The 27,772-nt window shown below is 51.7% G+C and overlaps 2 protein-coding genes across 4 annotated transcripts; one reads left to right on the top strand and one right to left on the bottom strand.

Moving 5' to 3' along the window:
• On the top strand, positions 1 to 27,742 carry GATA3 (GATA binding protein 3). Of its 3 annotated transcripts, none has more exons than XM_019644557.1 (6): positions 1 to 134; positions 9,799 to 10,434; positions 12,732 to 13,268; positions 18,469 to 18,614; positions 22,869 to 22,994; positions 26,929 to 27,719. In XM_019644557.1, exons 2-6 carry the CDS (start codon positions 10,194 to 10,196, stop codon positions 27,211 to 27,213), a joined length of 1,335 nt encoding a protein of 444 aa, XP_019500102.1. In that variant the 5' UTR covers positions 1 to 134; positions 9,799 to 10,193; the 3' UTR covers positions 27,214 to 27,719. The 3 variants fall into 3 exon arrangements, with proteins under 3 accessions (XP_019500102.1, XP_019500101.1, XP_019500103.1); XM_019644556.1 differs by lacking the exon at positions 1 to 134 and adding an exon at positions 9,155 to 9,385 and having other exon boundaries at positions 26,929 to 27,742; XM_019644558.1 differs by lacking the exon at positions 1 to 134 and adding an exon at positions 9,155 to 9,385 and having other exon boundaries at positions 18,472 to 18,614; positions 26,929 to 27,728.
• LOC109383784 (uncharacterized) lies at positions 3,815 to 8,561 on the bottom strand. The gene is made up of 3 exons (XM_019644526.1): positions 8,469 to 8,561; positions 5,873 to 6,158; positions 3,815 to 5,756 (listed from the first exon to the last, which is right to left on the bottom strand). The coding sequence occupies exons 1-3, from the start codon at positions 8,559 to 8,561 to the stop codon at positions 5,245 to 5,247; spliced, it is 891 nt and encodes a 296-aa protein (XP_019500071.1). The 3' UTR covers positions 3,815 to 5,244.
• Positions 27,743 to 27,772: the final 30 nt, after the last annotated feature.

Here is a 27,772-nt window from a genome sequence, read left to right as displayed (position 1 = left end):
TGAGATGCAGCTGGGGCGTTGAGGGCTGCAGCGGCAACAGCAGTGGCCAAGTCTGCCTGTCATTTCTGCCTTCAGCTCTCCGGCAAGTCAGGAAAAAATAAAAAACAGCTGGCCGGCGAAAGTGAGCTACCCAGGTCAGTAAATATCGCTATCTTCTCTCTCTAACTCTACACTCACTCTCCCCGCTCCACGTGGAGAGAATTAAAAGGAGGTCTCGACTCCAAAGGGGTAGCTGCCCCAGGAAGAAAGTGAACTAGACCCCAGTCCTATTGTTATTTCTGGTCACCGGGAAATCTTGGGCTCTCTGCAGTGACCTTGGGCGAGCATGGTGTGTGCATGTGTGTGTCCTTGTTTGGAGAAAAGAGCTAGTAGAACAAGGCATGGGAAGAAAAGAAAAACTAAACGGAAAAATAAGAGATGGCGGGAATGCTTGGGATGGGCCCGACCCGGTTTCCACTGCAGGAGGGCAGAGGATTGGGGAAAGCCCCATTTGCGGAGGAGCAGCGCAGGCTTCTCCCGAAGGTGGCTGCAAGGTCCGGGTGTCAATTTCATGTTTATTTCCCTCTGCTTACAAGTGTGTGTTGAGGCTCATTGTCTCTGCATATAATTAAAGAAACAGCTGTGCGCTGTGAGATAAAAGTTAGAGCCCAGATGTGTGGGCATCTGACATCCCCCTGAGGGAGCTGGTGGCGGGAGGTGCCTTTGCTTCTTCGATCACCCTGAGATGGGTAAGAAAACCGCAGCCTCCGTGAGAGGGTGCCCAGGGTTGTGGGGAGCAGGAGGGGATAAGAGTTCCACTTTCTCCTGGGACACTGGACCAACAGGCCTCCAGGAAGTCACTCAATCGGAGACAGTTCCCCACCAAGACAGATAATGTTAAAATGTAAGGGAGGCAGAGTGAATCTGGGCAGGAGAGTTGCTTTTATACATCTTTGCCTCCTCTCAGATACCGCAGGGCGCTGAGGAAGCTGGCATGGGGTGCTTCTGTCCAGGGCAGAGGAACCAACTCCAACGACGGGCAGGACCTGCCCTTGGTTTGGTTCCCATGTTTCCTGGTCCTTTTCCCCTCCTCAGTCAGCCACCTTTACCGGAGATGCCTGGGTTGTGGATGGGAGATTATGAAATTCAAAGGGACAAATGATAAAGTAACATTTGCAGCCCTTCCATCCCTTAGCGGATGTGGCAGAAAAGGTGTGTGTGTTGGCTGTTGGTCCTGTGACAGGCTTGGGGCAGGGAGTCCCAGCGAGGGGCTGGGAGGAGACTCAAGTGTCTGGAAGTGAGATGCTTGTAGTGGCTGGATGTGGGAGGAGGCTGACCATAAAAACTTTCAAACGTTTGTGTGATTCTGAGGAAAGAAATTGTTTTCTCCCCATTTGAATCTGGGGCAGGGTATGGTGTCCAGGTCAGACAGACCAAGGTCCTGGTGGGTTTGGGGCCCCATTATCGAGTCCTGCATGGGCTCACGCAGGAGGCCCAGCGTCCAGCTTGCCCCCAGTTGCCTTGCAAGGCCTGAGGTTCGTGGCTGGAGAAGCCAGCTGGATTCTGAGGATAAGGTGAGTGGCACAGAGTACACAAGTCCATGCACCCAGCAGGCCACCCCTCCATTCTACACGAGATAGCTTCCCCAGCCTGGGGGACTCAGGGTTGGGTCCATCTGTTCTACGGAAAACCCAGACACAGGGGAAGCTGCAGTTTCCTTTATTTGATATTTCCACCGGCCTTTTTGCAGAAGATATGTGAGGTGGGGGTAGCGGAGGTGGGGTTCAGTAAAGGGATGGGAGTGGGAGCCCTTAGGCACTCACTGGTGGAACCTCTCCATTTGGATGCCGCCAGCCCAGGGCCACACAGAGAGCCTGGGGGGAGGGGCAGGTACGTGGGAGCCGGGTGGCTGAGAACCCGTTTTCTAGAGGTTAAAGCAATTTGTGGCAAGAACTTTTGGATGTGGCAGGGCATTAGGGATCCCGATAAGGGTCTGAAAGCCGGTGTTCTCTAACCGTTTCTGGGCTGCACTGAGGTGTTGCCTCAGTCTCTGCGTCTGAGCCCTTTCACACATAAATGTGCATTTCTTTCGTGGAGTCTTTGTGTGCAAACCAAATATTCCTGATCGCCTCTTTTTCTTGATGGAGTCACCGGAGAGAGGTTTTAGCAGCCTCCGCGATTCCGCCAAGGCAGCCCTGGAATTGGAGTCCGAACCCCCCTTTGCTTCTGGCCGCTGGACAGAAGGCACTAGAGGTGGTGGCGGTAGGTGCGGCCGTTGGAAGGACGAGAGAGAAAAGCGTCCAGAAGCTTGAGCCCAGGCTCCCTGGGTGTCCGTCGCTGCGGTTCTGCGGGCACACGTGTGTGGTTGCTGTTTTGTTTTATATAATAAATTACTGGGGGTCCACAAGGTGGCAGGCGGCGGAGAGCCGAGCGTCAGCCAGGGGTCTGGCGGGCAGAGGCGGCCGGCAGGGCGTCATCCCTCAGGGAGGGGAACGCGAAGGGCGCACGCGGGAAGGCCTCTTTACACCTAAGCCGGGCAGATTCACAGATGTTACCAGCGGGGCTCCAGCGTGTCCAAAGGAAGACGAGAACAATCCACGCTTTGTGGAGCTCGCCTCTACTGTCTCCTGATCTGAACGAAAATTACCCTCCCCCATCTTCCCTCGCCTTGTTGTGAACGCCCCTTTCCCTTAAAGCCCACTGTCGATTGTCCAGCAACAAGCACATCCCAGTTTTATGCTTAATCTAGAGAAGTAAAAACAACAGCCCCGTGTCAAAGCCCTCCTGAACTCCTGAAATGCCAAATTCAGGTGGCCAGAGGAGAGTCAGCAGAGGCAAGCGCTCGAGGCTCCGGGCTGGGGCGCCCGGCCAGGCGGCTCTGCAGATGGTGGCGGTGAGACCGCGCGGGTGCCAAGCCGGGAGGCCGGAGGCCATGGGAAGTGCAGCAGCTGCCCACGTGCACCCATCCTCACCCGAAAAAACGCTGCGGCCTGGAGTTCACATGGGTGAATCCCGCACGCCGACCTCTTCCCTGGCTGCGGTAGCGGCTCCTTTCCCTGGGAGTCCCGGCTGCTTCCGCGGCGCGGCCTGAGGACACGCTAGGAGGAGAGCCAGGGTCCAGACGCGCGAGTCCCTTCCTAAGAGTCATTAGAACCGCTGGCGGCCGGATCAGGGGCTGGTGGCAACGGAGCCACCGCACCAACCAGCTGGAGGACCGCCACCCCTTCCTTTCCTCTGTGGTTCCCACCTGTCCCCCAAGCCGCCAAGGCCAGGAGGGGAGGAGGGAGGGCTAGGAGGTGCGCCCTTCCTCCAGGGTGACTCTCATTCCTTTCGACTCACCCTCCAGGGGAAATCTTTCTCTCTCACCCAACCCCAGGGCTCCCGCATTGCTAGTCCCCCGCACCTGTGCACTGTTCAACCCCAAAACAGAAATCCCCTGCCCTTTTCCACCCCCTTTCCGCTACACCCCTACCTGCCCCATTTTTATCTCGCTACAATCAGGGTTTTTCTCAAACGGGGGGGAAGAGGGTAGCGGCAGAGGGAGTGTCAGAATCCCTCGAAGCTGGAGGGCCGGGTCTGGAGGTGGGGCGAACGGGAGGGGTAATCTCCGAGCGCATCTCCTCTCTTTCTGACGCTCCACATCGCTCTCGCCTCTCGTCCTGCCTGGCCTGGGCGGGTTTCCTTCCGAGTTTTTAATCGGTGATAGATGAATAAGCAAAAAAAAAAAAAAAAAGTGTAAATCAAACCACACCCCCCCCACCCCCAAAGCGATGGCTCATTTCCCAGGGCAGGTGGACCCTAGGCCTGGGGCGGGTGGGCGTGGGAGCCCAGGGCAGGGTTGCCGCGCGTAGCTCTTTTCGCCTGAGTTCCCGCGGGTTTTCCCTTTGACGTTTCCTTCTCCAGCATCTTCCCTTTGCCAGTGAGTTTTTGGGTCCCCTTTTTTCTGCGTTCCCCTAGGTCCCCTGTTCGCTGTGTTTCTTTTGAAGAGAACGACTAGCACTGCCCACGCTGCCTGCTTCTTTCTAATCGCCTTTTGATTTCGCTTCCCACTCTCTGCATTTCAGTTCATGCGGGAAAGAGAAAGGGGTTTGGGTGGGGAAATGCACAGACATAATGCAGTATGTGTTTAACCTGCGCTGTCCCGGGGCGCCGCGCGGGAGCGGACTCCCCCACTGTTACGCCCGCGCAGCCTCGGCCGGGCCCGGCGGTGGCGCCTTGGGCAGTGTCCCCGGCGTAACCCTCCCGTCCGGCAGCCGGCGAGCTGTTTATACAGCTTTACCTGCGCTATTCTCGTATCCAGTAAAAATCCTCGCCCCGCCGCGGTAACCTAATCCGAGAGCCGAGGCAGAGGAGGGGGTAGCGAGGCTGGCTCGGTGGAGAGGGAGGTGTGTAAGCGCCAGAAGGGGGTTCTCTGCTTTGCCCCTCCTCCCCGATGGGGAAGGAAATTGGGACGCGGTTCGAGTGATCGAGGTGGGAGACCCAGGGCTAAGGAGGAAAGAGACTGGTTTGCACATCCACATCGTCTCTGCTTTTCTCCCTAACTCTAACAGGCACCGGGCACACGCGCGTGGCTGCAGCTCAGACGCGTGCTGCCAGCAGGCGCCGCGGTCCCGCGGGCGCCCCGCAGGGCTAGCGAGGCCCAGGCCGGGATGTCCCCGTGTAGGAAGGACCAGGACCTGGTCGCTCTCGCCTCGCTTTCAACTTGCCCCATTAAAACTCTCGCACCCAAAACAAAACCCGCAAGGAAGGGAGCCGGCGCTAAAGCAAATCTTTCCTCCCAGGCCAGACTCTTCTTTCAGAGTTTCCTTGTCCAGGCAGCAGCCGGCGCGGGGAATCGAATTAAACGCCTCTTGGCGGTTATTGTCTCTCGCTAATTGCTCCAACAATGGCCACTATTAAAGTGGAGACACCCAATTAAAGGCCTCTTGGGGCCGCGCTCGGCTCCCCACGACGAACTGGCCGCCGGCCTGGGGATTTACAGATCGCGGGAGTGCGAACCGGACTGGTACGGGGCGCCGGCGCCGGCCTCGGCACCTCTGGCCTCCACTTCCTCCCCAGACGCACAGCGACCGCGGCCAGTTCACACCATTTTTATTGACCGATCGCAGCCAAGGAAGATTGATCGAGGTGGAATGGGAAGGGATTTCTCCTCCCCCAACCCCGGCACGCCAGGGCCTCGGGGCCGCGCTCCAATTTCTGGCCTTTGCTGTCGCTCTGCGCCCTCCCCGCCCCCAGCCCCGCAGGTTCCCGGCTTCATTTCTGTCTTTAACTGTGAGGCCGGGTCCGCCCAGGCCGGCGCCGCGGCTCCGGGGGGAGGGACGCGGCGGCGCGGCCCGGCTCCGCTTCTTTCTTTCGCTTGCAAATATTTGCTGCCTCGCTGGAAATCCGACTATTTCGCGCGCGCTCCTCTTGCAAAGTCCTTAAGTAAACACGCTCAAATGACTGCCCCAGGCGGCCGGAGGCACGTTCACTCCCCCTGCACCGGATTAGTAACTTTATGACTTCGACCCCGAGGCTCGGCTTTTCTGGTTTCCCTCCGCCAGCAGCGCGCGGGCGCCGGGGGCCGTGGCTCCCGGTACCTCGGCCCCGCGGAGCTCGCCGGGACGCGCCAGTCGCCAGGCTCGGGTGGGTGGCGCTGACCGCGTGGATCTCCGATCTCTGGGTCCTGAGACCCCAGGGGTGAGCCTGTGGGGCATGCTCCTCCCCTCTGCGCCGTGGCTCCGGTTCCTTCGCGGGACTGAGTTCCCCCACTTCATCCGGACAGAGTCTCTGCGCTCCTGGGAGGGCGGGTGGGTGGGACCTGTACATAGGCAGGTTTGGTTTTTTTTTGGGGGGGGGGTGTGGGTCCCAGCTTACCCCAACCGAAGAGAGAACGTAAAGCTCCATTTCTTACCCTTTCCCCAAGAGGGCACACACACCCCGCTCAACTTGACGCCTAAAGCAGCCGCCTGGAGGCCTGGCGTTGCAGATAGGCCAGACTGGCTCCTGCCGCCACACAGGGACTCGGCTCCTGGGGGGTTGGGGGTGGGGTGGGAGGGCGGTGGCTGCGTCGTCGCTTGCTCTGCTCCCGCATACTTGCCCCTAGGGTCCCAGGCATCCAGGTCATTCGCCAGCCCCTTACCCTGGTGAGAGAGGCCTCGCGCCCTACAGGAGCCCAGGGCCGCAGCATCCTCCTCGGTCTACTCCTGGCTTTCTCCACCGGAGCTCCGCGGGCGGCTCCCAGGGAGAAGGGGTTCTCGTAGACCAGGCCGGGGCGGGGGTGCCTGTGGAGGGGCGTCAGGTCTGCAGGAGGGCGCTGAGCGTCTCTGCGGGAGGCCAGGATCAGCTCTGTAGACAACTGCAGAGCGGGAATCAGGACCACCTTTCCCCCCCTCCTTCCCCGGGCCTCGAGCCCCCTCCCCTCCCCCGCGCCCCCGGAGGAGGAAGCCCGGCCTGCATTTGCCGGCGAGGCGGGTCAGGCCGGCGCCTGGCCTAGCCCAGACCCCCGCGGCCCGGCTCTGCGCCTCAGGCCACGCGCCGCAGCCTCTCTCCGGCCGCGCTCCCTTCCCCCTTCCTTCCCCGTGGGTCCCGGGGCCGACCTCGGCCCTCCCTCCCCGGTATGTGCTCCCGGCTCTGGGGCTGGGCCCGTGACGTCAAACCCAGTGTGGCGTCGGCGAGACTGGCCGGCGCGGGCCATCAAAAGAGCAACGTCCTCTTTCCCAATTACCCACTGTCAGTCCGGGAACAGGGGCGGACCGGCTGGGAATTAAATGTTAAATACCCCCTACAGGCTGGCTCCATTATACCGGGCATCCAGCCGCAGCCCCCCGCGCCTCTCTGCCAGCTCCAAACCACCCAGACCAAAAGGGGCCTTCGAGATCTTTTATTTTTCTAAGGTGGTTGGGGCTGGGAGGGGGGTGCTCTCCATCCCAGTGCAGCCCGACTTGGTGCTCGTGATTTAATTAAAATGAATGATGCCCCCAGCCCCCAGTTTTGTGCGTTATCAGAGAGGCGCCGCTACACCGGAAGGCCTCCGTCTCACAAATCTTTTCTCTTTGTCTTTTAAAATCGTTCTCAGCCTCAGAATTAACATTTTCAAGTCTTGGCGTCGGTAGCGCTTCTCCCCGGAGAAAGGCTCCCTTTATCCTTCCCGGCCTTCCCGGTCTGGGCGTGGAGGACCGCAGAGCCACGCTGGGGGTTTTCCGCGTGGCTTGGGTCAGAGGTCTGGCGAGCGACTCCCCGTCCTGGACTGACGCGCTTTTCACTTTTCCTCTCTGCTTCCACCCTGAATCTTAATCTCGGGACTTGTAACAAAAACGTGTGTGCGTTTGTCTGCCCTTGTTTGTGGAGCGGTTTCCAGTGAATGTTAGGCAAAACTAAATAATTAAAACGTTTGGAGAGCGCCGTGAGCAGGAGGAGAAGCTGGCAGCTTTGACTGGCCCTAGAGAGAAGTGGTCAGAGAAAAGGGAAAATCGATGTTCCTTTGCCGGGCCGCCCAAATAAACCCGGACTAAATGGGCTCAGGAGGAACGTGTGTGTGTGTGTGTGTGTGTGTGTGTGTGTGTGTGTGTGTGTGTGTGTAATTTAGGGGATTTCTTCCTGTTCCACATCTAGGAACTAAACTCTGATTTCTAACAAACATCAGATTTAAGAAGATGGAGACTAGAGGGATACTCTAAATCCAAAATCCGGAATACTCATGCTTCCACTACTGCCAAATAAATTTTACTAATCTTTATACAAGGATTGTGTATTAAAACAAGACATTGCGATACCTCAGCAAATTAAGGCTGAATATTGATGTTTTTCCTTCACCGCGTGAAAGGAATCCTACAGAACCTACTTTTAGGATTCTCTTCTAGCTGGACTTTTTGTATCTGTAGATAATTTTATGGACTATAAAGTGGGGATAATGTCTTCAATTCAAATAGATCCCTATATCGTCCGTGGGAAAGCCTACTGAAGAACCCACAGTCTCTCCTCGCACACATTGCCCTGGGTTAGCAGAGGTTGGAACCTGAGTCCTCTTTTCCCGCCTGACCCCTGCGCGCCCCGGCCGCCTTTTCAGGCCGGCAGCTGCAGGAGCCTCAGCGCCGCTAGGGGATGCAGTGGCTCAAAGGACGGAGACAGGCCGTGGAGGTTGGAGCCCGCGGGGCCGACCAATCGCGGCACGGCCGCAGCCTCGCCCGCTGATTGGCCCCTTCCCCGGCCCCGCCTCTCGAGGGGCGTCTCGGAGCAGCGCTCTCTCCGCCCCCCGGCTGTAGGGCCCAACAGAGCGAGTCCTGGGGAGCTGCGGGGCCTGGGGAGAGTCGTCACCGCCGGGCTGGGGGTCGGTGAAGGGGTTTGGGGAAACACGCCGGGAGCCGGAGTAAGTAGGGAAAAGTTGGGTAACTGGAGTGAAGACCCGAGTTCCTCTTTCCAACCCTTCTCACTGCGCTTGGAACTACTTCGAGTCTTTTCCCCCTCTCTCTTTTCATCCATCACTATTGTCACTTAAGTCAAAAGCACACGTCGATTACAAATATTAGGTCTTGCAAGGACAGCTGCAACAGCCGAAACGTTTCATTTGACGGGCTTGTTAACGCAAAAGGGCTGGGGCGCATGTTGATAACGACCCCCAAAATAACTTGGACATTTCAATCAAATGCATATTCCTCTTGCCGGATTCCTCAACCTCTTAGGGCAATTCTCTCGAAAGGCTAATCTCAGACTACTTTGACATTTTTTTTCTGATCAGTTTTACATGCACGTAGCCCCAAGTCAATACACTCCTTAATACCCCTCTAGATTGAATAAAAAGAAAATGTTTGCTCATTTAGAAAGTCTGCAAAAGCAAGGCTGCCTGCAGAAATTAACTTTATGAATGGGGCAGGCCGGTTTCTCCCGCACGGAATCATCCACCCAGCCGGAAAGAATTGGCAAGAGCGGGAGCCTCATTTAAAGGGCCAGAGCGCGAATTCCCTCCTGTTGGTCCCCTCTGCCCCCACCCCCGGCCGCCTCGCCCACCCGCTCCGCGCCCCCAGCCCGGGCAGCCCTCCGGCGCCCCTTCCGGTCTGTGGAGGGGCGGGAGGAGGGGCGGGGGTGAAGTCCTGGAGTGGGTTTGGGTTGCAGTTTCCTTGCGCTAGGGAGCCTGTCCCCTCCTCGCCAGCGCCAGGCTCCTCCCTCTCGGCGCGGATGACACTAGAACCTCCTTAAGTTGCGTCGCGCCACAGCTGTCTGCGAACACTGAGCTGCCTGGCGCCGTCTTGATACTTTCAGAAAGAATGCATTCCCTGTAAAAAAAAAAAAAAATACTGAGAGAGGGAGAGAGAGGAAAAGAGAGGGAGACTGAGAGCGGGAGACAGAGCGAGCCACGCAATCTGACCGAGCAGTTTCTGCTCTTCAGGTCACACGCCTCCTCTTCTCCTCTCTGCTCTTGACTACCCAGGTTGGTACCGGAGACTTTCTTTTTTTTTTTTAAGTTTGATTTGGTTTCCCTTTGCATTTGGGAAAACTTTAAAAACGTTTAAAACGCAACCCTCCTCTTTGGGAGAGTTTCTAGAGGCTGGAAGGAAGGTCCCGGGACCGGTGTCCGGGAGGGAGGGAGCTGTCGTCCGAGTTGGAAGGGCTCAGTCAGCCCCGGGCTCCAGGGAGAGCCGGGCTGTGGGGGTGTCCTTGGGAATCGGTCCCTCCCCGGCCGTGTCCCGGTTTTCCTAGCTTTGGAGGAGGCGCGCGCGTGTGTGTGCGTGTCCCGGTGCCTGGGCGCGGGCCGGCGGCTCAAGGGAAGGTGGTGCCTCTTCATAAACTCAGGTGCCAAAGTACTTAGAAGCTCATCCAGGTTTCCCCTTCTGTTCTTTGCAGGTGACCCGAGGAGGGACTCAGCCTCGGAGCCCGCTGCAGAGGAGCCTCGCTTGCAGAACTCCAGCCGTCCTCGCTATCCCCAGCCCCCCCTCCCCCGGCGTTACAATTTGGTCCCCCTTTTATCGTACCTGTTTTTTGGGATTTATTTTTTTCTTCCTTTTCTTCTCTTGGCTAAACTACCCCCTCAAAGATATTTTTAAAAATCTCATTTGCTCACCTTTCCTTCCCACGTTTCCCCCACTGAAAACAAATCAGTAAGCGACCCCCACTCCTCTGACGGCAGGCGCACCTGCAGAGCCTCGGAGCCCCCACCCCCTGACCTCCCAGCCCGACCGCCCTCCCTCTCCACGCGCGGGTTCCGGGCCCGGCGAGAGGGCGCGAGCGCAGCCGGGGCCATGGAGGTGACGGCGGACCAGCCGCGCTGGGTGAGCCACCACCACCCCGCGGTCCTCAACGGACAGCACCCGGACACGCACCACCCAGGCCTGGGCCACTCCTACATGGACCCGGCGCAGTACCCACTGCCCGAGGAGGTGGATGTACTTTTTAACATCGACGGTCAAGGCAACCACGTCCCGTCCTACTACGGAAACTCGGTGAGGGCCACGGTGCAGAGGTACCCTCCGACCCATCACGGTGAGTCCGCCCCAAGTGCGGGGACCCCCCGCGCGACCGCCCCCGCTGCCCCGGGTTGGGGGGGGCAGGGAGATACTAGGGGTGGGGAGACCCAGCCAAAGCCCCCAAGTGCCGTTAGTGCTTCATTAAAAAAAAAAAAATTAGGGCCCGGAAATGGGCGAGGAAGCCTTCTCGAAGATCATCAAGAGAGTGTGTTTTTAACAACAGTCGCAGAGGCGCCTCTCCGGGGCTGGTGTCCCTGGGGCCTGGCTCTCACCTGGCCGGCGCGGGGCTGCAGCCCTCTCTCGCTGCGCGGCCGCAGGTCGGGGCCCTCCGAGGGCCCAGGAGCCACAAGCCGAGGCTCTGCCTCCGCCGGCCACGGCTCCGCGGCCGGGCAGCCAACGCCGGCCCAACCCGGCTGGGACTCGGTTCCTCCAAAGGGCTTTGCTCCCCAAACTTTCCCATCATTCTTTCCCGGAGACTTCTGCCAGCGAGCTTCAGTTTGTTTCTTCGGCACATTTCTAGATAGGCCCGTAGGACATTTTTTTTTATTCATACCCCTGATTTTGACCTTTCCCCAAAGCCAGTGCATTTGGTTTCTAGGCAGGTCTGCTACCCCTTGGCTCTGAGGAATGGAATTCTAGTGCTTGAAGGGGTCTCGGTGGAAAGACTACTGTCCCAAGGTGGAGACATAAGCGGTTTCCTAGATTCCCGGATGCACAGAATTTTCCTGCGGCTTTGCTTTTAGGTTGCCTCATTGCTGCTCCTTGCAACTCTTGCTTTACTCTCTCCTCCGGCCTACAACAGTCCATTAGGCTCCCAAAGAAGGTTGGGATCCACCAGGGTTCCTTTTTATGGAGGAGCGAGAGATCCCAGTGGCTTTTCCTTTTTTTCTTTCTCTTTCACCTTGAGAAGTTTGGGAGAGTTCTGAAACGTTAAAAAGAAACCCAGCCCTGTGTTGTTAGGGGGAACGCTCTAAGGCTTCCCAGCTGTACGTGTGTTCCTGAAGAAGAAATAGCAGCTACGTTTCAGGCAGAGAAAATGGGAGGCTCTCTCCGCAACCCCTGACTGGGGTCTGCCCATGTCCCCCTACTTGGAGCCGGCATTTGCGCCGATGACAGAGCCCCTCCGGCAGCAGGAGTCCTCCGCCCTCTGTCACCAGGTTTAAACAATTGTTTCTGCGGATGGGGCGCTCTTTGCCCTTGTTCTGTGCAGGTCAGCAGTTAAGTGGAAACGCGGTGGATACAGGCTTAATATTATTTACTATACTACTTCCTGCATAATATGAATCTTGACCCTTGGTGTTCAGAGAACTCCCCTCCCCTTCCTCTCTCTTTAGATTTTAGTTTCAGTATTGTTCTTAATGGTTAAATAGAGTGTCAAACGTTGGGGCAGGTACTGGATTAAAAGATCAATAAATGTGTGCATTTGAACTTGCAGTTTAAAGGTACCCCTCTCAGAGTGTATGGACTTGTTTGGGTTGTGGCTGCATATAAACTGGAATTTTGTGTCTCAGGGGCTCAGGTGAAAAGTCACATATCACCCTGGTGGAATCACAACTTTGAAGGCATCTGGGGCTTCTTTTCTTTTCTTTTTTTTTTTTTTTATAGGATTTGGGAGGCTGAGAAAGGCCTTCTGGAAACTTGCTCCAATAGTCTGAGCGATTCAGATTTCCCTGCAAATCCCATTTCAGGCCTTGGCAATTACGAGCAAGCCCTGAAGTAGGGTTACTTGGAGGGAACCCTAAGAAACCCTCTCTTCCCAGCCCTCTCCTTCCTGTTCTGGGCAGCAGGAGCTGGGCACTGCTGCTGGCCTGGCTCCGGCCGGTGGCTTTTCCTGGTGTTGAGCGCTTGTGCAGCCAGGCTCACCCCTTCAAGGCCTCATCATTCACCGCCGACTCTGTTATCAGGCTTGCTCGGGTTAGGTCTGGGATAGGGGACACCCGGCCATTGAAGGGAACCAATAAATCAAGTCAGATTCTAGAGAGGAACCTCAGGGGATGTGATTTAGAAAGTGTGTCTTGGGAGGCCAATCAGCCAAGGGACCATTCTCCACTCCATCGCAGCCCCTCTTGGGTGTCAGACACAGGCCCTTCATTCTGCGGGATGGGACATTTGTGTGGGGGAGAGGGGTGAAGTGTGTGCTGGCCAAGGTATTCATGGGACGCCTGGATCAGAGTGGGGCCGGCGGAGCCCAGGTGCCCTGTGTTTGGGATTTTCCTGAAAGGGAGGCTGGGGTGGAGGGGAGACTCCCCAGGTGGGTCTGAGGGCCGCCGGGCTGCTCTCACCGGCCTTTCTCTCTCCTGCCCCTCTCTGCAGGGAGCCAGGTGTGCCGCCCGCCGCTGCTGCACGGATCCCTGCCCTGGCTGGACGGCGGCAAGGCCCTGGGCAGCCACCACACCGCCTCGCCCTGGAACCTCAGCCCCTTCTCCAAGACGTCCATCCATCACGGCTCCCCGGGGCCCCTCTCGGTCTATCCCCCGGCCTCGTCTTCCTCCCTGTCGGCGGGCCACTCCAGCCCGCATCTCTTCACCTTCCCGCCCACACCACCGAAGGACGTCTCTCCGGACCCGTCCCTGTCCACGCCGGGCTCGGCCGGCTCGGGCCGGCAGGACGAGAAGGAATGCATCAAGTACCAGGTGCCGCTGCCCGACAGCATGAAGCTCGAGTCGTCGCACTCGCGGGGCAGCATGACCACCCTGGGAGGGGCGGCGTCGTCGGCCCACCACCCCATCACGACCTACCCGCCCTACGTCCCGGAATACAGCTCCGGACTCTTCCCCCCCAGCAGCCTGCTGGGGGGCTCCCCCACCGGCTTCGGGTGCAAGTCGAGGCCCAAGGCGAGATCCAGCACAGGTAGGCGCCTGCTCTCCCCCAGGGCCCCTTCCCGCCCCCCCTCCGCCTCGCTCTTCTCCTAAATCCGGGGCCAAGGAGAGAGCGCAGTCTGGCCCCTCAGGGGACCTGGGTGATACTCCAGACCCCTCTGAGATTTGATTTCTTCCCATTCTTCCATGAATGAGGTGTGTCCCCTCTCATTCCAGTCTTCAGAGCAGAGGACAGTGGGATCTAATTTAACCCTCCAAGGAGCTGGGGAAGGAAAGAGACCAACACAAACACAAACAAACCCTCTCCTGCCTGCCGGGAGGGGGAGGTGGGCTCCTGGGTCCTGCCAGTAACCTTTAGTGAGTTTCGAAGGCCAAATGGAAGGCGAGGGAATGACTCTAGTGTTTAATGCTAAACCGAAACCTCCTGAAACCTAAACAAGCACAGGTCCCTCCTGACCCTTCCTGGCCTCTAAGTCCCTTTGGCTGTTCCTCTACGCCCAGCTCAAACGGGGTCATGCAGTCAACAGAGAACAGCCCTTTTTACAGACATGTATAAATAACGTGTGTATATATTTTTTGTGGGGGTGGGGTGGGGTGATACCCTGGCAAAAGCAGCCAACATATTCTTTGCATGGAAAAGGAGGCTCTCGCAGTAAATTCTGGGAGAGGAAGGCGGGCTCTGCACGGGGAAACAGCTGCATGGAAATCAAAAGTCACCTGGGCCAGTTACCTGCAGCATCTTCTAGTGCTCGCAGCCCAGGCAGGGGCAGGAAGGCGTCTTAGGACATAATTCTCGATTGATCTGAAGCCAGAGGAGGTAGGAAGGACTCAAAAAGATCCCCAGGTGTGTGTCTCTGCTACTTTTCCTCATCCTCTTAAAAAAAAAAAAGCACACCCTGTGTAACAGTGGTCTGCCTCTTCATTCTCTTGGTATAGACACTTGCATTAAAAAACAAACAAACAAACCCACACAAAATACTTTTGCTTTAAAAATGAAATGATCCACCACCAATTTTGTTTCTAACTGAAGCAGCGGAATCAAAGAATCTCAGATTCTCTGAGATGAGATTTAGTTATGTTTTTAGAGATAATTTGTGAATATCGTTGTGTCTTCTTGGAGGGGTGTGTCCATTGCAGGGTGGGTGACTCTGTCCTGGTCCATTCCAACTGTCCTGCCTCTGCCCTCGACCTATGGAGAGTCTGTAGACCAAGAAATGGCACAAACCGCTTGTCTCTTATGGGCGAGATGAGCTGTCTTGAAACAGAGTTGGCAAAACCCCGGTTTAGAAAACATCCGAGGGAGGGCTCTGAGAGCCCAGTGACCATGAGATCAGTTTTCAGGTTTTTTTTTTTTTTTTTCCAGGGTGACATTCACTCCGACTGCCTGGGCAGGACTGTCTCTATTTAGTTGATATGTTTTAGCTAATCCAATTATTTTCAGACTGCTGCACGCGACAGTTGCATTGTTTATCCCGCGCCAGGAACTTTAATAGAGTCCGGATGCGGTTAGGCTGACAGAAAAACTCAACCTGTATGTTCTGTACATGAAAGTCGGCAGAGGGAGAGGGAGGTAGTCTGGCTGGTGGAGACAGAGAACAAGCAAGAAGGGAGAGCAGGCCAGGAAAGTGGCCTGGCAGCCTGGTCAGGGGCCGGCTTGGGCGGGGAGTGGAGGGTTCAAGAGAACTGGGGTGCAGCCTTTCACAGAGAACCCCAGGATTAGATCAAGGCTTGAGGGCTTATTGCAAAGAGAGCAGACCTGTGCCTTTTGAGGTAGTGATGGCCTTTTGTTTTTTAAGTTCTCTTTTCTGATAAGGCTAAAAGTTTTGGGGGGAAGATCGTGGTATCTGAGGCTGCTGTGGTGGTTTTGTGTTGGGGGAAGGGACAGAGTTGAGTTTTCCAAAAGCCTCTGGTTTCTCTGCCCTCATTTCCGTGTTTGACTTCTCCCCCTCTGGTGTGCATACCTTCGGCCTCTGGTTCAGTCTTTTTCATTTCTTGCATCTCTTTCCTAAGACTGCACATTGGGCGGGTGGTGGTGGGGTCTCTGCGATTTCCCCAAACCAGAACCAGCGACACCTATTATACCTATTTTATTGACTTGTTTTTTTGGTGGGGAGCAGAGGAAAAGAGACGATTTAAATTTGGCTTTTTACTTCCTCCTCTTATTCCTTTCTCACAGTCAAAAAACCGGAGGCCAGCACACCTGGGCAGTGAGGGAGCTGGGACTTTTGGGAGTGTGGGAGCCGGGAGGAGAAGTTTTTAGATGCCTTCTGTGTAAAGGGGGTGGAAGTGGTGGGAATTCTTGAGGAGGGGATTCTCTTGGTTTTAGTGGTTGCTTTCTTTTTTTTTTTTTTTTAACCTCTTTGCAAACGCACTTGCCGAAGAAGGAGACAACAGAAGAGAGGTTTGTCGCATTTTGGAGAAACGGTTAAAGCTGTGGTTAGGGCACCTATTGCTTTTGTAACACCAGCCGGCTGTCAGAGCTGGGATATGTCTTTGCAAACAAAAGAGAAAGACTTTTGCAGAGGGCCATTTCTTAGCTCCCCACGTCCTGTGGGCATCTCTCTTCACCTTCTTCCTGTTCACGACCTCCCACCCGCTCCCTGCCCATTCTGTCCAGCCCAGTTTCAGGATTTCAGGCGGAGGCGAAGGGGTGCTTGAAAATGGCTGTTGAATGTCAAGCTTTGTGGTTCTTGTCACCTAAGAGAGAGGTGTCTGCCTGAGCAGCTCATACCAGGCAGTGAGCGAGGAGAAGGAAAGAAAGCAGGAGACAGTCAGGGCCTACATTAGGAGAACTGGTTGTTTGCTGAAGTCTCAGACTAGAGGCAACAAGGAGAAAAGAAAAAAAAGTAAGAAAAACCCACACAAGGCAATCGCAAACTCGCGGAGTGAATCAAGACAGAAAATTGCTCTACTGAGCAGAGCCTTGCTGAAGAGGCAACCGTTGCTAGCTTTTAAGGTCCCTCTGAAAAGGAAGCTGTCATCCTCTCCACTGCCTGACAAAGGAAAGGAAATCAGACTAATCACATCAGGCTGGGAGATCCCCGGCCCACAGTACCTAGGAGCAGGGCAGTCAGCCCTGAGCCTCTCTCTGCTACTGGAGGGAGCATGGAGCCAGACAGACCTCACACTCCAAGGAAGAAAGGGACAAAGTGGCTGGGGACCTGAGAGACCCCTGTCTTGGCAGGATGGGGAGTGGGCAGCCCCAGTCACAACAGGCCAGCATCCCTGTCCCCAGAAGGAGCAGACCCAGCACCCACTTGGGGCCCAGAGCCTGCAGAGCCTGCCTGCCTCCTGGCCCCGGTGGCCCCTGGTACCACCTCGCCCACGTGCCCCTTCCTCCTTCCTCTATGCCTCGCCCACATCCAGCAGCCACAGCCCACAGGCTTGGACCCCAGTGAAAATGGTCTAGATGCAATTCGGTCCAAAGCCTTTTTTGAGGACTGACAGATACTGTTGGGTCCCTGGGAAGTGCTTATGGCACATAGGGCCACGTTTTTGTGGATAATTGCAGGGGTTCTCAGAATGCTCTCTGCAGACCCTGGGTTAAGAACCTTTTTTTTGATTTGGAGGGGAAAAAAAAAAAGATCTGTCTTAACTCCTTACCAATTTTTTCTTTTGAAAAAGAAAAGTAGATCAAAAACTGCTCATCATCGGCATGGACTCCAGTGTGAAGGGAGGCACAACCCTCTCCCGTTTTCCCCAGACCCTTCCCTGGAGAAAACCACAGGCTCACAGGTGTAAAGCTCCCTAATTCCCAATTCCCACACACTTGGTCTGGGGGTTTTCCGAAGGAGAGACAGGCCCTGCCCGAGGCTACCCTGGCCCGGCCTGTGGAAAGTCACGATTTCCCCGCGCCCCGGTGCAGTCCTCCTCCCCCAGCCCATCTCCCTGGTAGTTTCCGGTTAGCTGATTAATCTCTTAAAACAAAACAGCCTATAGGGGCTTCTCTTTCTTTCCTGCCATCCTCCAGAACCTCCCTCTCAGTACCCCAAAGAGTGGGAGACCCTGTCCCCACTCGGGCCTCCTCTGGGGGGGGGGTCCAGCTAGTGGTGCCACCGGCTCCTGCAGGTTTGAGGACCGACTATCGGGTGGAGCGGAGGCTCCTTGGGGGGTCCTGTCTTGGAGCAGCCAGGCAGGGAGAACAGCCTCCCCCAGCAGCCTGGCGGGTTCCCCCAGAAACTGCCCTCCCCTGTGCAGAACTTGAAAAGCAATCAGTAAGCAAACTCCCCCATGTCCTAAAATGGTATTTTGAGGGTCTGGTTCCCTCGCCCGCCCTTGGAGTGAACGCTGCCTGAACCTGGCCTGGCCGGTTTTTTGTTTATTTTGTTTGTTTGTATTTTTGGAAAAAGAGCAACTGTAGGCAGGCCTTGGTTAATCAGCTGACCAAGACCTCCCTCCACCCGCTTCCCTACCTGGCAGGATTCTGCTGATCCTTTGCCCCTCATTCTGTCCCTCCCACCCCCTCTTCTTTCTCTTTCGCTGCCCCCCCCCCATCTCCAGGTTCCTTGCCTAAAGGTGGCACCTCAGTCCTAGTCACAGTGGCTGGTTTGGGAAAGTGGAAAAACCTTGGCCTTTTCTAGAGAGAAAAAGGATGGTGGGGAGTGAGTGGACCCTGCTGGGTCTTGACCTGTTCCTTGCCAACCAGGGACATTTATAGTTTTATTGGAAGTAAAATCTAAAGACTCCCCCGCCCTCATATCAATCGGCCAATTGGCCGATCTATGCATCTACTTACTATCTGTTTACCTATCTCACCATTGATTCATCTTTCCTTTCTCCCCATCCTAATCTTCATTATTTAAATCAATCTGTAGGGATGAGAATGGGTCACCTTTGTTTTCCTTTGAGTGAAGTGAGTGGAATGTTCTGTTCTGCCTGGGTGGGGTGGGGTGTGGGGGGGACGGGGACTCAGAATTTCCTCAGAGAACTGTGAGAATCTGAAATTTGCCTTTCTCGTGTCCCCCATTGCCCAGGATGAGGTCTGCTGCAGTGTATTCCTGGGCCACTTCCCTGTGTACGGGTCAGGCCAGGAGCCGGTCACCCAATGACTGTTTTCAGCTTGGGAGCCACCTTTAAGGGAAGTGGGGGTGGGAAGGTCCGCCAAAAGGGAGAGAAGAGAGGGAAAAAATAGTTCTCTATTTGACTGTCATTCCCTAATTCCAAGGGGAGCGCTGGCAGCTGCTCTGCGAGCTTTTCTTCCATAAGTGACTTATGTGTGGTGTTGTTTCTAGAAGGCAGGGAGTGTGTGAACTGCGGGGCGACCTCTACCCCACTGTGGCGACGAGATGGCACCGGGCACTATCTGTGCAACGCGTGTGGGCTGTACCACAAGATGAATGGACAGAACCGACCCCTCATTAAGCCCAAGCGAAGGCTGGTGAGTCGTCTTTGGGAAGCACTGACCCAACACTAACCATTTGGTGTTTTTCATTTCCTCTCTTTAGGAAGGAGAGCTTTCTGCAGGAAATTGGCAGGACAGCTCACAATCATGTTGCTTGGGAGAGTTTTTTTTTTTTCCCCTTTCTTTTTTCAAATTAGATATACCAAAAAGCTTTCTCTCTCTCTCTCTCTCTCTCTCTCTCTCTCTCTCTCTCTCTCTCTCTCTCTCTCTCTCTCTCTCTCTCTCTCTCTCTCTCTCTATCTCTATCTCTCCCTCTCCCTCTCTTTTTTCCCTCCACAAGTCTTAAGTCACTTATCAAACTTTTAAGGGTGCTGATTTCTGGGTTGTCAAATGTGAGAAGTTTTACCTAATAGAAGGAGTGCTTAAACAGGACCAGGATTGCTGACTTAAGATGCATTGGTAATCACTGTATGACAGACAGAGAAGTTTATAGTATGAGGATGGACTGTCCCAGGCATACCCCAGAACTTGTTCCTGAAGTGGTTGAAGTGGGGTCCTAGGCTGGATGGATCTCATGTGCCAGTGATTTAAGATTGATGGGTCCTGTTAACTGGATTTCACAAGCCACAGCCATTGAACCTAGTGGAGTTTTTGGTCTTTAGGGACTGAGGACTTTCCACAGGTAATTCCTGTGGGAAATATTGTGTGATTCCTGGCTTGCCTCATGGTGTCACCTAGCTTTTGGTTCTAGATCGCCTTTGAACTACCATCGCTGGGGTGATAGTTTTTCTCCCCCCTCTTTTTTCTTTGTTAAACTTATTGATCTTTAAAAATACTCTGGAAGATCTGGCACTGTCAAGCATTTATGAGGCGTTCGTTTGTCAGTTCACCTTCGGAAACTCGGGCCAGCTGAAGTAGCAAGTGGATGTAACAGAAATAAAAGCAGGCTCTGCAAATGATAACTCTAACCACAGTCCAGGATCAAAATGCTTTCTGTGGTGATGACATTCACCTCGCAGGGAGGGGATGAGGGGATTTTGCCCATTCAGTTTAATGGATGAAGAAGTACCCATCAGATTCTAAAGGGGGGTGGTGGGGAGAGGGGGGCCGGGGTGGAATCCAAATCCTTTCTATTCTTTTTAAAGAATTATTTGTCTCCCCATCAGATTTTAGTGCAACTCAACACCTTTCACATCCTCTTCAGAAGAGGGAAAAACTTTCTAGGGATGGAAGTGCCCATGTGATTAATTTTTGGCAATCCTCGGCCTCTTGGCTTTTTTCTTTCTGATCTTTGCCCCCTTCTCCAACTTTCTCAACCTCCCCATCCCCATGCACTTTGGTATTTTTTTTCCTTTCCCTCATGTGCAAAGCTAACTTCCTAGGAAAAAGCTGCCGGATATCTGAGCACTGGAGATAACTCATAAACAACAACTCGGCTTCCCCAACCTAAACATCAAGATGTTTGAACGTATCAGAACAAGACATGTTTGAAAAAAAAAATGGCTGGAGGTGTTAGCACAGAATGAATATGATCACACCACAAAAGAATGTTCTGAATCACTGAAAACCTGGCCTTTTTTTTTTTAAAAAAAAAAAAAGGAAAAGAAAAAAAGGAAAAAAAACTAACAACAAAAACCTTGTTGAGAATAAGTCATGATACTATTACAATTGGGCCTTTTTTTTTTTAAGGTAGAAATAAAGAAGGAAAAAGAGGAAGTAAAGTCTATCAGACTATGGGCTGATTAATGAGCAAGAGTGTATTTGACATTTTCTTGGGGTTTCTTTTGTCTGGGCAGATGACATAGGAAACTTGACTTGCATTTTATATAATTTTGTCTTCATTCACCTTTCATAAGAATTCTCTAGACTCTGAGTAATAATCACTCTTAATTCTAGAGTTCATTGGCTGCCACATTTTAAACTGTCTTTTCTGTCTTACTCATCTCTTCTGGGTGGTTTTATATATTTAGTTCCATCGAATTCATATGCTCCAGAGAAGGACTCGGACCACATTCAGGGTTTTTAAATTAAATTTATTCCTTTTTAGCCCTTAGATGCATTTGACTTCTGAGTACCTAGAATCTTTTTCTTCTTTCCTATTATTTCCTGTCCCTTCTTTCCAGCTTCTGTCTCTCCATTTTGCTATTTTTGTTTTGCGCATTTGCAGATACACTGAAGACCACCCAGCCCATCATGTAGCTAACTCCTCTGTCAGATGACTATCTAACACTAAATAAACTCGTGCAGGAAATAGAAATAACTGGCGGGAAGAACCATAGAATTCCCCCCCCCCCCAGTGTCGCCAGGATTTTCATATGTCTAACAAACAGCCGAGTAGCTTAGTTTATTAATGGACTTTGTCTCCTGCTAGTGAACCAAACAGTGTGGCTTTGAGAGGTTCTGTATAAATTCGCATAAAGTCTGTAGACCGGAGACATATTCTGAGCCCAACTGTATTTATGTTACTGTCAGTTTACTGCGAAGGATGCATCGAGAACCTCGTCAGCTCTGATTTTACCGGCTGGCCTGATGTGCTTGTACTAGGCATTCCAAGTTGGTGGGCTGGGAAATCTGTTGCCTGAATAGGTATTAGTCTACTATATCCAAGTGTTTCTTTTAAAGAAAAAAAAAGTACAGGAAGATAATAATAATCACATAACAACATAATTGCCGAAACCATTAAACTCTGATTTAATGTATTATTTTCTTCCCAAGAGTACAGAAGAAACAGTTATTTAAGTCTTAAATGATCACCTTCCATAAAGGCAGATGGAGGTTAGAGACAGCGCTTTTGGGCTGTGGTGAATTATTTTTGAAATAGACAGCCAAAAAGTAAAACCTTCTCAATTATGATAGATAAGGGCTGTTTTTAATGTCCAGTTTCTTAGATGCAGAGAATAAAGAATTACTACTCCCCCTTAAAAAAAAAAAAAAAGGCTGTGCTATTTAAGCCTGTAGGAAGGAGAAGCATATTTGTGGAACAATTTAGTGGCTTGGAGAGGAAAGGAATCAGTCTGCTTAATTCAGAATTGCCACTGGGTTTCCCATACCTGGCAGCTTCCGGTCTTGGGCTCAACTTTTTGATAGATAAAACATTGATGGAAAGGTGTACCACGATCACTGCCGTTTCTGTTCCACGCTTTTATAATCACACCAGACATTTCTTGATTAAGATAAAGACCAGCTGAAATGCTGTCTCTTCCTTTTGCCTTTGGTAATATTTCTGAGTTCAGGAGCAGGAATAACTCTGCAGTTAGAAATTTCTTTTTATGTTGTGGGGGTGGGGGGTGGGTGCGCTGAGGAGTTGAGGGAGGTGGATGCTAGAGGTGACTCAATTCCATTTTCTTTCACAAGTTTTTCAGTTTAGTTTTATTTAAAAGTAGGGACCGAGACAATAATCCCCCTTATAAATGTAAGTGTGTCAAAAAGTGAAAGGCAAATAATTTTGCCTTTTAAAAGAAATGAAGGCAGTGACACAATCAAATAATTAAAATTCAAGTGGAGGCTGACATTTGACCTGAGGCTATTCTGCTCTGTGAACAACAAAATACCTAATTTCTAGAAGGTGGAATGAGGTGAGAACAGGAGGAGGGGCTGAGTTCCTGCTGAAGTCCAAAGTGCCTTCTTCTTTACAGTTTGTCACATTAACTAAAAGCCACCTACAGAGAATGAGGATGGATGGTGGTCACCATGAGTGACCAAGTCTGAAAGCAGACGCTTATTCTTTGAGCACTCTGCTCTCTGTATAAGCCAGCGTTTCTTTATTTGGGGTCTATAAGTGCGTTTGGTGCTTGGGGTTGCTCTTCCTTTGCTGTTACTAACCAATGGCTAGGAGCCTCGATGAGAAATTATATCTGAGCAGATGCACTTGAAAAAGACCTTGTGGGCCTGGTAAAAATGAGGCCACTGGAAGCCTGGTACCTAAACCAGGCTGATTAATTCAAAATTGCCACCCATAAAAATTCAACATCTGGAGAACTTTGTGGGATGGGCGTAGGGGGGAGGATGAACCTCAAGAGGTGGTGTGGGCTTTTGAATTCCCCCGAATTCTCCCAGGGAGCGCAGTGGGCTGGATTCTGACCACTTGGCTGCGGGCTGACACGCTGCTTTGCCAGGGGATCGGCTATAATTTTCTTCTTGAGGCTGCTTTTGGGGATCTTTCTTACTTTCATGTGGGCTACTTGCTAGTTTTGATTTCAATGATAATTTCTTTCTTTTTGTTTTTTAAAGTCTGTCTCTGTAGTTCTGAAAACACATTTACCATTTGTTCTGATCCCCCCCAACCCTCAGTCGGCAGCAAGAAGGGCAGGAACGTCCTGTGCAAACTGTCAAACCACCACTACCACTCTCTGGAGAAGGAATGCCAATGGGGACCCTGTCTGCAACGCCTGCGGGCTCTACTACAAGCTGCACAATGTAAGTGTCACGGGGACCCACCACATCAGTGTCCCTTGCTAATGATGCCCGGTGTCACCCTTTCCAGGTCCCCCTTCTCGGTTTGCATTGCCTTCCTTTGGGCCACATCGTGGCCTCCAGTAATCAATGCCGTAGGGCCCAATAGGAAACAGCTCTGTGTTATGTGTAGCCTTGCTGAGAGCAAAGGGCTCACACAGGATGACCCAGCCCCCTTAGTAGGCATGGAAAACACCAGAAAACAGTGCATGTGATCCAGTGATCCAGGATGCCTGGTGGGCCGGGTCTGGGTTCTTAAGGAAAAGGAATCTTTCCCTTGGAAAACAAAAGAAGTCACCCGCTATATTTTGATGCTTTCTTATGATTTATACATATGGCAAACATGAGAAAGACAGTGAAAGAGAAAGGTAACCAGATTGTAATGCACGGCACATGCATTCCTGAAACTAAGAGGACTGAGATTCAGTTACTGAGGGGGGGAAAAAGTCTTACTCTGTGCTGTGAATTTTAAATGGGTTCTCTCTATAGATGACATAAGATGAAGTGTCTGAGAGATTTTATCTGCTGGCTTTTCCTAATCAGCAGAGAACTGAGGAAAGCTGAGAAAAGCAGTTTGGAGCGCTTCCTCCTACCAGGGAAAAGGAACGCTGTGTTTCCTCCTTCTGTGTTCTATCAGCAGAGTGATAGTGGCCAGCCAGTCAGCTGGGTTTAGCTGCGTCATTTCTTACCTTTTAATTTGGGGTTGTCCCACGTTGCAATGTGTTTTACCTTAAAACTCCCCCCCCCCCACCAAAACAACTCTGGCTGACAGGCCGTGACCTAAGGAGACCTGAGGTTTGCCTTAGTCCCACAGTAAGAATTCTCAGCTCTGTCTCCTCTCTGGCTCTGTCTGGTTCTCCTAAAGCCTCTTGGTCAATCTAACTTTGCAAAGGCCAGGGCTGAACAGGGAAAATGCAGAGCGTTACGCTCACAGCCATTCTGGCAGTCACCTCGTCTTACCCAGGAATACCTGAGAATGAGGGAGGAAGATTTCCTGCTTACATTTTTCAAGTCACGAAAGGACTTCTGAGGGTCATCCCAGCACCCTCGTCCGTTTTTCCCTTTTGGGAATAAGTTGCGGCGATTCCCAGGAACCCTGCCTTGTGTGCCATCTGCTCCTGATGTGTGATGCCTGAGCAGCGCCAGCCCTGATAGAACCAGAGTCTCCCTACAGCTGGTCCTTCTCCCTCAGACCCTTGGACTGTGGTTTATACATATTTATCAGCAATGAAACCCAAGTCTCATTTTCACTTTGGGGAGTTTACCTGCTTACTGTGTAGAGATGAAAGAATTTGTGATTAAAATCTGGAAGATTTGGGGCATTAGAGTTTATGAGCTACCCAGTCTTCGGAACAGCCTATAAAATTATTTTGGGGTTGTAATTTATGGTTTTCAAAGAACTTTCATGTTACTTGATTACGCTGGAGCCTCAAACAGTCCCATGATGTAGACAGGGCAGAAATTGTTTTTTATTTCTGGCTTACTTGAAGAAATTATGACTCAGAGAAGCAAGTAACTTGTGCAAGGGAATGGGGCTGATGAAGTGAAAGAGGCAGGACTGAATTCAGAGTTGTAGAAGGCTTTCCTGGGAAGCATCGGGACTAACAGGGACCAGTGGAAGGCAAAGGCTTTCTTATTTTAGAACATACCCAAATCCAATTCAAAGCAATGCCTTGTGTGTATCTATGTAGTTCTTCCTTGTTTTCATGGAAGTATAGGAATTAGGGGAAATTAAGCAGCTATAAATTTTTTTGACTACTTAGCCATGACGAGATATGATCTCAATTGTGTTCAATCTAAAATGAAAAATATTTCTGAAGAATATGAATGTCTCATCAAATCAAAGAAAAGTCAAGGAACCCTTTTCACTGCTCACTCCAGCCCTATTTTCTCAATTAGCTCCTGACTTCATGGCTGGGCTGCTGTGGGAGACAGGAACTTGCTTATCAAGAGTGGTTTTTCTGTCTTTGGTTTTAGTAAGAATTCACAAAAGGGAGGTGATCTGTGCGTATTTAGCAATAAGAGATAATAATCCATTAACATTCTCATTGTGTTGTGTTTTGTTCCGCCCTTGTATGTGTATGCCATAAGTTAGTTCCTTTCTGCTTATCTAGGTGTTTAGATAACTACCTATCTCAGTATCAGTGTATCTAGGTGGTGTTGGGACTAGTTATCTGGGTTTGTGTGGCTATCTGTGTAACTAGATATTATATTTAGATACCTGGCTATGTGTATCTAGATATCCGGGTAAAGAGATGTGTGTCTAGACATTATCTGGGGGAAGATTTGATGTGACAGTAGATTCCTATCACCTCTGTCAGCTGTACCTTTATCTTGATTATAACTTTGAAGAAGGAACCCTGAGACGTTCTTTGGCAACGAACTTTTAGCTCTTCTGCCATCACTCACGCTGCCTTCCTGGCACAAGGGGAGAATCAAGGTCTCAGGTCCACTGTGAGGTTCCCTGCTCGCTCCACGGTGACCTCTCCCATCTCAGCTCCAGAAAGTTGTGTGTTTGCTGTGCCCAGAAGCATGGTCAGCAGCCTGTTCGTCTTGATCTTTTGAATTCTGTCTTCCTTAACTGTCATTTGCTCGTGTTTGGAGTAGACAGGTCAGTAGATCCTGGAGCCATGAGAACCTCTTACCTTTCTGCAACCTTGAGCACCCTGGAGGGAGAAGAGGTTTTCTCCCCAAGGAGTCAGGAATGACTGAGACCCTGACATTCCCTCCTTGAGTTGCTTTGCCACGTTTCCCTGGAAACATGGCCAGATGTGTGGTTTGCTACATGGGGCAGATGGCTGCTATTGCGGTTAATCTGATTCTGAATCCTTGTGAAGCGTGGTCTCTGTGGCTTTGTAATGTCCCCTCTCTTGATTGTCCCCTCCTGTCCCCCACCTCAAAGCAAAAGTATTTTAAAAACAAATCCATCGAGTCTTATTGAGAGAGGTGGTATGCTGTCTCGGAGACTGAAGGCTAGTGATCTTTCTGTCTCTTCAGTTCATGCCTGGTCTTTGAATTTCAGAATGAGAGTACTTTCATGCTAGCACAGCACTTTGCACCCCTAAGTGGTTATTAAATACTTACTGATTGGTTGTTCAGCTGTTTGTCTAGTTAAAAGTGGATAGCCAGAACTAGGTGGAAATTGAAGCTTTCAATCATTGTCGTGGTTGTGACATGGGCAAGAGGGATGACCTTTTGGGAAGGCATGCCGTATTAAAATATGACCCCAGAACACACAAATTCCTGGGGACGATTTGCCAGCACCTTCCATTGTGAAAAGGTCAGGTAGAAGAGAGACAACCAAACACGACTTTGAAGAGGGGTACAGTCCTAGTTTCTCAGGTGCAGTTTGACCTGCACACTTCAGACTGTGGCATGGACAGTGCTTGTGAAGTCCTGGTATGGATTTCAGATGAGTAGACGAAATGTTGTTTCCCTTTGGAAGATTCCTCAATTGCATCTGTTCTCATGAACTATTCTAAGGAAATTCTATTGAAGTAAGACAAGTTATTACATTTTCGTTACCAGAGAAATACAGTCGTATTGGGTGGGTCTCTAGAATATGGTCCGTGGGAAAACCAAGTTCCCTGAGGCAAAATTTCCCCCCAATGACTGATGTGGACGGATGTAATTAATAACCTCTGCTGGGAATACCTTACCTACCATCTCTTGGTTTCTGAAACTGATAGAGGCTGACAGTCGGGACTCTGCCACAGACCTAGCCTGCTGGACTCTGGGTCCCTGGGAAGGAGGCAGGAAGAGGTGGGAGAAAAGGGCCCCCTGAAAGCAGATCCCTGAGCTGGGGCAGTCAGAGGAACCCGTGTTGGGGTGTAAAAACCTGCGCCATTTCAGAGCCAGCAAAAAAGTAAAAAAAAAAAAAAATTTGATCTTTGTTTAGATTAACAGACCCCTGACTATGAAGAAGGAAGGCATCCAGACCAGAAACCGAAAAATGTCTAGCAAATCCAAAAAGTGCAAAAAGGTGCATGACACGCTGGAAGACTTCCCCAAGAGCAGCTCCTTCAACCCAGCCGCCCTCTCCAGACACATGTCCTCGCTCAGCCACATTTCACCCTTCAGCCATTCCAGCCACATGCTGACCACCCCAACGCCGATGCATCCGCCGTCCAGCCTCTCCTTTGGACCTCACCACCCCTCTAGTATGGTCACCGCCATGGGTTAGAGTCTCTCTACTCGATGCTTAAAGGTCTCCACGTGAGAGTCCCTCCAGCCCCTTCTATGTGCATTTTTGCAGGAGCAGTATCATGAAGCCGAGAACCGATGGATATCTGTTTTTTTTTTGAAGGCAGAAAGCAAAATGATGTTTGCTACTTTTGCCAAGGAGCTCACTGTGGTGTCTGCGTTCCCAATCACTGAATCTGATCCCATTTGTGAATAAGCCATTCAGACTCATCTTCCCTATTTAACAGGGTCTCTCTAGTGCTGTGAAAAAAAAAATGCTGAACATTGCATATAACTTATATTGTAAGAAATACTGTACATTTGAAGAAGACTTTATTGCATCTGGGTAGCTGTAAGGAAGGCATGAAGGACGCCAAGAATTTTAAGGAATATGGGGGAAATAAAAAGTATGAAAATTAAGAAGAAACTAGGTCTGATATCCAAATGGAAAACTGCCAGTTTTGTTTCCTTTCACTGGCCACAGGTGTTTGATGCATTAAAAAAAAAAAAAAAAAAAAAAAAAAAAAAAAAAAAAAAAAAAAAAAAAAAAAAAAAAAAAA

Source organism: Hipposideros armiger, unplaced genomic scaffold, assembly GCF_001890085.2.
Source record: "Hipposideros armiger isolate ML-2016 unplaced genomic scaffold, ASM189008v1 scaffold_88, whole genome shotgun sequence".
NCBI classification, from domain to species: domain Eukaryota; kingdom Metazoa; phylum Chordata; class Mammalia; order Chiroptera; family Hipposideridae; genus Hipposideros; species Hipposideros armiger.
The sequence above is the reverse complement of the archived record's forward strand: the minus strand, read 5'-3'. Positions and strand labels throughout refer to the sequence as shown.

What these genes read in the sequence shown, in the direction of transcription:
- LOC109383784 (XM_019644526.1), bottom strand. Translation starts at nt 8,561, where the DNA reads ATGCGCCCCAGCCCTTTTGCGTTAACAAGCCCGTCAAATGAAACGTTT. An exon ending in ACCTAATATTTGTAATCGAC is followed by an intron (nt 6,159 to 8,468) that starts GTGTGCTTTTGA and finishes AGCCAGGAGTAG; the next exon opens with ACCGAGGAGGATGCTGCGGC. An exon ending in TGTGCCCTCTTGGGGAAAGG is followed by an intron (nt 5,757 to 5,872) that starts GTAAGAAATGGA and finishes CCGCCCTCCCAG; the next exon opens with GAGCGCAGAGACTCTGTCCG.
- GATA3 (XM_019644556.1), top strand. Translation starts at nt 10,194, where the DNA reads ATGGAGGTGACGGCGGACCAGCCGCGCTGGGTGAGCCACCACCACCCC. An exon ending in GTACCCTCCGACCCATCACG is followed by an intron (nt 10,435 to 12,731) that starts GTGAGTCCGCCC and finishes CCCTCTCTGCAG; the next exon opens with GGAGCCAGGTGTGCCGCCCG. An exon ending in CAAGGCGAGATCCAGCACAG is followed by an intron (nt 13,269 to 18,468) that starts GTAGGCGCCTGC and finishes TGTTGTTTCTAG; the next exon opens with AAGGCAGGGAGTGTGTGAAC.